Source organism: Barbus barbus (genome assembly GCF_936440315.1).
Source record: "Barbus barbus genome assembly, chromosome: 27".
Taxonomy (NCBI): Eukaryota; Metazoa; Chordata; class Actinopteri; order Cypriniformes; family Cyprinidae; genus Barbus; species Barbus barbus.
In genome coordinates this window covers 17077794-17084929 of record NC_136755.1, presented here as the reverse complement: position 1 = coordinate 17084929, position 7136 = coordinate 17077794, and the positions used below count along the sequence as shown (strand labels likewise).

General features: G+C 39.2%; 1 protein-coding gene across 3 annotated transcripts; it reads right to left on the bottom strand.

Annotated features, from left to right (window-relative positions):
• Positions 1-974: 974 nt before the first annotated feature.
• Positions 975-6719, bottom strand: LOC306847002 (sodium/potassium-transporting ATPase subunit beta-1-interacting protein 1-like; the record flags this gene model as incomplete). Of its 3 annotated transcripts, none has more annotated exons than XM_079380736.1 (8): positions 6503-6719; positions 5985-6290; positions 4351-4488; positions 4136-4216; positions 3550-3690; positions 3359-3419; positions 3194-3275; positions 975-1847 (listed from the first exon to the last, which is right to left on the bottom strand). In XM_079380736.1, exons 2-8 carry the CDS (start codon positions 6036-6038, stop codon positions 1838-1840), a joined length of 567 nt encoding a protein of 188 aa, XP_079236862.1. In that variant the 5' UTR covers positions 6039-6290; positions 6503-6719. The 3 variants fall into 3 exon arrangements, with proteins under 3 accessions (XP_079236862.1, XP_079236860.1, XP_079236861.1); XM_079380734.1 differs by having other exon boundaries at positions 3550-3747; positions 6503-6714; XM_079380735.1 differs by lacking the exon at positions 975-1847 and having other exon boundaries at positions 3190-3275; positions 3550-3747; positions 6503-6671.
• Positions 6720-7136: the final 417 nt, after the last annotated feature.

Genomic DNA, 7136 nt, shown 5'->3' with positions numbered 1-7136 from the left:
TGTGGTATAATCTCAATATCTTAACACAATGTTAATAATGTGTTAATAATAGACCCTTTAACAAATTAATACATTGTAGTTGTATGTGCATTACATTTTAGGGATTGTTATGCTTTTATTAGTGACAGCTGGTTGGGTGAATAGTGTAAAAATATAATAAATAGATATCACCATACTTCCCCAGTTGATTATTCATATTACATTAAGATGATAATTTTGTATTACAAGTTTCCTGAAATGTTATGTTTAAATATGCACTTAACTTGCATACATTTCCAGAACATAAATCTGAACATTAAAACCAGGTTCATTTTGTTTACATATTAGTTTTTAAAAGAGAGGATTTGGGTCTTTTTTTATAACTCCATAAATCAGAAAATACAGTCATGTACTGCAATTGAAATCTACAGATGCAAGTAAATAAAGGCTATAACGCTTGTGTATTTTGGATGTTTTCTTTCCACTAGTCTGAAGGAAGACATGTGACGAAAGCAAAACAGTCCAAAATTGATTAGTGCATAAAAAAAAGGTTTTGCCTGTAGTGTCTTGCCTTGAAAGTAAATTTAGTCACACATTTTACCAGTGGGATCAATTAATGTTTCTGTTCTCTCTACAAACAGCTACACAAACCATGAGCTAGTCGAAAAGATGCATGTTCCTCATTATAAACGGCACTCATTCTGAAATAACAGGCTGTTTGAAATGTGTGCAGCTACTTAAGTGCATTTGTGTAAAGAGCAGGAGGACATTGGCTGCGAGCGAGCTATTTCAAATGACGTTCAATGAGATAAAACAGGTCTGTCCATTGTCTTCCTGTCTGATTCACAGCTCTCCCTAGGGAGCACTAGTTTTATATACTTAGCCCTGTGAAAACAAGGCTTTTTATCCTTTTCCATATGCATTTGAGAGAATAAAAATGGTGTTTTATTTCACACAAGCCCTCTGAGGTGCATTTAGAAGTGAACAAGACAAAGAATAATCTAGAAAGAGTTTATTATGCTGAACAACTGTCCCACCCTTCAGGTGTGTCCCTCTCGCACCCATACTCTCTCTCACTCACTCAAATAGTAAGGTTTCACAAACACAGCCTTCCTGAAACAAGTATTGTACATTAACATACATTCATTCTAAGCTTGTGTTCAAATAAACATTTATGGCTAGTCACATTATGCGGTAGGTGCATAAGTACATATCAAAACTTGTAGTCCGTGTACATCGACACAATCAGAAACACACATTCATGCACGCAGACACGTGGACCACCCAGAGGCACAACTCCTCTATCTTGAGTTTTTACATGCACAAAGTCCTACAGCATTCCTCAAATACACATCTACCCAACCTAAAACATTCATCTAACACATTACATTATAGTGTCTTATATCAGAGTATAAACAATCTTTCTCCTACACACACACACACACACTAAAAAGGGCTGAACGGGCAGCTCCGGATGTGTTCAAAGATTGCCTGGGTCAAAGGTTGCCCACCTTGTGAATACACAAACGTATACAAAGGCCTATGTGCTCTCTCTCACACACACACACACACACACACACACACACACACACACACAGAAGATCTGTTTCTGTCTTCAAGTCCTATTCAACAATGCTTGTCTCAATGAGGCTTTAAGCATCTTGTTGTGGTCCTGTCCATATGCTTGCTCTCTCTCTAGAACTCTGGTGCTGCACTATAGATTTTCTCCAATAGAGGGAGACAAAGTTCAAGAGACACAGACGTTGAAGCCGTTAGAACATTTCCCACAATGCAGAGGACTTCATCTGTCAGAGATAAGCAGCTGTTTTCCTCTGAGGGTGGGTTTTTCCTCTGGTTTCTATCCAGGCCTAAATGTATATATGTAAAAAAAAAAAAAATGTTAAAAAATTATGAAAAGACATGGAGTGAGGTTTCAAAAGAAATGGGCTGTGTTTGAAGTACTACCACACTACTCGCACTATTTTGATGGTACATAGTTTGTATACTGTGGACAGTATGCAAATGTTCAACAGCAGAATGACCATATATGGCAAAATGAGTAGTATACAAAAGAGCACACTACAATGAATTCTGTATTCCAAGGACTATCAGCAGCCCTTTTTAACATTTTTCTTGACTTATAAATGATAACATCTAATTGTTAAGGCATTTTTACACAAAATGAAAAAGAAAAAAAATGAATAAATGTATTAATTCATTCATTAACAAATGAAAATGCATTTCCTCCACACCACTTGCTGAATTAAATAAGCAATGCTATATAACAACAACATGGCACACTACTTTTTTTTAAATGTTCATCGTTCCATAATGCATCTTTTATAATGTATTGCAACACTTTTTATATAATGTACTGGCTATCTGAACACCTCATCCCCTTTATGTTTTATTTACTTTTTTGACATTTCATTTCATTTTTAAATTTCTATTAGTGTTATTTTTCCTGCTGTATTGAATGGAATTGGTTTGGGTTTTGTTAATTGGGGTTACGATATAGCAGAATTTATTTGTGCACTTGTTATTACGTGTAAAAGGGAAAGGGGGAAGTGGTGTGTGGCCAAGTATGGTGACCCATACTCGGAATTTGTGCTCTGCATTTAACCCATCCAAGTGTACACACAGTAGTGAACATACACCCGGAGCAGTACCATATATAATAAAATAAATTATATAAAATAATAAAAAATATAAATTGAAAATTTTTTAAATTAATAAAAAGAAAGAAGCAGAAAGTTATAAGCTAGTTTTTCCAGTGTGAACATAGTATCTTTACACACAGGGCAGTCGTGGCCTAATGGATATAGAGTTGGACTTGTAACCCGAAGGTCGTGGGTTCGAGTCTCAGGTCCGGCAGGGATTGTAGGTGGGGGAAGTGAATAACCAGCGCTCTCTCCACCCTCAATACCACGACTGAGGTGAGACCATTGAGCAAGGCACCGAACCTCCAACTGCTCCCCGGGCGCCGCATCAATGGCTGCCCACTGTGTTCACTACTGTGTGTACACTTGAATGGGTTAAATGCAGAGCACAAATTCAGAGTATGGGTCACCATACTTGGCCACACACCACTTCCCTTTCACTACATTTAAAAATGTTTCTAGAGATTATACTATATTTTGAAAGACTAACATTTTTAAATAAAGAGTAGTTCTGATAACTGAAAATGCGTAATTTAATGGAGCTGTGTACTTACGTATAGAGAGGCTGCAGCTGTAAATGAGAACTCTTCTGTGGAGGCTGGTAACTATACGAGTCCAATCCACCAACGAAATCAACTGCAACAGAGAGAGAGGACTCAAAACACTTTAATGTCGCTGTAATTCACTTTCAGGTTCTAACAATAGACCAGAATACTTACAGTTGTCCTCATCATCCAGGAAGACTTTATTAACATAGCAGGCATAAACAAATCCAAAGAGCTGAAACGCAGAACAAACTATGTTAACAGCCAATCAGTCGTCCTATTTCTCTGCCAAAAATTTAGATGCATGTACTTTTGTAAATTTTGTTAAAAAAAAAACACGTAAGTAATAAAATGTAAGTACTCACGGCAAGAAACACTTGCAAGGCTGAGCTGACCACCTCTATGTATTGGTAGTCCAGCAGGCAGCCACTGACAGTGATCACATGATGATCCTGAGGAGCCAATTGTGAGTCAGGCACTGGAGTAACTAAGCAACCAGGCCCGTTCTCCATCCACCAAGAACGATGAAGCGATGTGTTAAATGTCATTAGGAAATCTCTGTCCTACAGCAGAACACACACCCCCTAATCATGAACTCAACAATGTAATCCAAATTCTTAGTTTTTCCAAAGGAAAAACGTTTGTGTTCCTTGTAATCTTTAAATATTCTATTTTAAAGATTACAAAGAAGCCCTATTATCGTTACGGATCAAGTTAACAGATAAACTTCCACTTTTCAGGATCAATACAATTCCCAATTAACAAAATCAAATAAAATGCCCTTTCTCTGATAAATACAGTAGTAAAATGGTTTATGAATGCCGTTTCATGTTGACTCTAAGATTTAAGCATAACAAGGCATAAAATCAAACATTTAATCAGACTCTTTGGTGTATTTACACAATGACTTCTCATAGACTGGAGTCTGGACCAATGCTGTAAATGACCTACCTGTGACAGGTGACCAACTTCAAGGTAAAAACAGATGATGAAAGAGTTCCAGCCAACCCAGACCACAAGCCACACAGCATACTGAAAGTGACAGACACGCATATATGTCCACATATAAAAATATAATATTAATGAATGCATATGAGACATGTAAAGAACATTTCCATCTGTATGTGCAAAATGTGAGCAAAAACAAACATGCTCTTTTGTCCTACCAGTATAAGATATTTGGAACGGATTTGTACAGTTCCAAACACTCCCAAAATGACGACCATGATATGGAGGAAATTGGCAAGGATGGGAGCCCACTGATATCCCAAAAAGTCAAACACCTGCCTCTGTAATGCAGCGACCTGTGAACAAACCAAGAACCGTTTACATACACAACCATCCAACATAACAAAAATGCATGCATAAGTGTGCACAAAAAGCTTGTATCAATACAGATAACATCATATATATTCGTCAACCCTTGACCCACGTCTTTGCAGACTTCAAAATGAACTATACTGGGTTTGTTTAGGCAAATATCAGGCTGGCAAAACAAGCTTGTGCAGCAGACTCCCAAGTTATATTGGCAGGAAAATGGTACACAAAGTCTGGTATTGCTGGCTACTATTCCTGGCAGAAACTGACACATGCAGCATCCATCCAAGAACGGCCCAGTACGCGACAGCACATTAACCACATGCAGGAGAGATGGAAAATTCTTCAGAGAAGGATCATCAGCAACAGATAATCTGTGCCAGAAAGCTCAGATGATTTCCGTACACTCGAACGTCCGTCATTGACAAAGTACTGCACATCCTCTGCAGCTCACATATGGGTTTATTAAATATTTTGGCTAATTTGATGATAGAGTCCACGGGCTCTGCTTGGACGTTGTAGTGGCTTAGTTTGGCCAAACCTCCAAACCTCTTATGCTCACCAAAGTCATGATTACAATTCAAAATAATAACATTTTCTATTTGACTACATTTTAAAAGGTAACTTGTTCCTGTGAATGCAAAGCTGAATATTTCCCAGTTTTTAACACTGATAATAAGAAATGTTTCTTGAAGAGCAAATCAGTATATTTCAATGATTATACTTCAGCTTTGACATCACAGGAATAAAGTTCATTTAAAAATATATTTGAATAAAAAAAAATTGTTATTTAAATGGTAATAATTTCACACAATATTACTGTATTTTTGATGAAATTAACTTTGCTAAGTACAATTTTATAATCTTTCAAAAACAGTAAAAACCCAGTAGTGCACTTTAATTAGTTAAGTTCTAACTTGTTTCGACTTATTCTGAGCAGAAATCAGATTTTTACGAAGATCCTGTGAAAAGCCTAAAAACAACCAAAGGATTCAAACTGTCAGGCCTAACCTGTTATCACTGAATCAACAGTACAGGTTTCAGTGGACCATTAAACCCACTTAAGCCAATGGCAAATAAATAAAAATATTGTCTCCACACACATAGGAGCAATCCCAAAGCTAGGTGCTGCAGCTGTTTCCATGGAAACTGCCTGGAGCCCCAGCCCACAGCCCTATGAGAAAAGAGCCCCTTCCTCAGGAGGCCCCTCATCCTCACATGCCTCTAGTCTGTGTGTTACACAAATCATGCATATGCATACATAACTGGGGCATGAAGTTTCTCCAAGAAAAGTTCTGACGGGCTACTCGATTGGCCCCCCTAAGAAATGGGAACCAGGACACCTTCTCTCTTGGCTTCACCCCTCCCAAATCATAACCCCTGCGTCCTCTCACACCATCCCTCTATGTTTTATGTTTATGTCTGTTTTTTTCTTCCCCAGGAAAGAGTAGATTTGAATTGATCATGAACAAGACTGTCTTACCAGCTGCAGGCAGCAGATGACCACCAGCGTGCACCTCCCGTCGCACCGACCCATGCTCTCGCGCTTGAAGCACGGCTTTGGCCCCGCGAGGCGTCGGGAGAAAGCGGAGTCCCCGGTGAGGTCCAGCGCGCTTCAGGGTCTTGCTTCACGATTACCGTTCAAAACATCAAGAAGACAACCGGGCCGCGTGCATGCTTGGGTGCGTCGATGCTTTAGGATGGCTGCCGGTCATACCGGACCTCCTCCGCTCCACCGACGCGTCCTTGAGCCCCGTTGCGGTTCCGAATCCTAGCGAATCTGCCACACCTTCATTCCGTGCCGGGTAACGTTACCAGGCGCGGACAAACCCAAAATAACACAAAGAACAGAGGAAGAGTCAGAGAGCGCGTTAACTGGCAGAAATGAGCATCATATGATAAGCATCAGACGGAGCTCGAGCGGGGGGTGTAAGGGCGCGAGGAAAGAATATAACGCAAATGAAATCTGAAGCGAGCACAAAGCGAGCCTTTGTGACTTACAGTGAGGTCCGGTATTCGTTTTTCCGAGCCGATGTACCGTCGGGGACCTCAGACTGCCGCTGTAGCTTGAGCAAGCATCCTCCTGCTCCGTCTCTTTGTCAACATCGGCACCGGGAGGGTGAGAGGAGCGGGGTTTGTGGGTGGAAATCAGACACCCTCGTGCGAGTCTGCAACCCGCTCGCGCAACCGCATAGAGACGCTCGCCGCCGCTCGGCACAACACGAGGCGATTTACAGAGAGCACAAAGAAAACCATCATGCGGCTGTGGACACACTTATCGCAACATGGAAACCTTACTATTTTGAAACTAATATTGCGTCAAATTAACATGCGTATGATGACAACATGAATACCTACATTTGTAATCAGATTACTTTTTTATTACATTATTCATATGCTGACATGCGGGTAAACAAGTTTAATAATTTCATTAAGTTTTATCTTGATTGTCATTTTTTAAATATTTATTATAATTTAACATTTAATTATTAGCTTTTCATTAAACTCACGACAGCCTGCAGTTCCTTTGACGTAAAATAATGTTTAATGAACTTCGTGTTGTTAATAACAATGTAATATATTTTCTCGATTTGTATTTTTAAATCAGTATGGTACAAGATTATCTTATTATAAA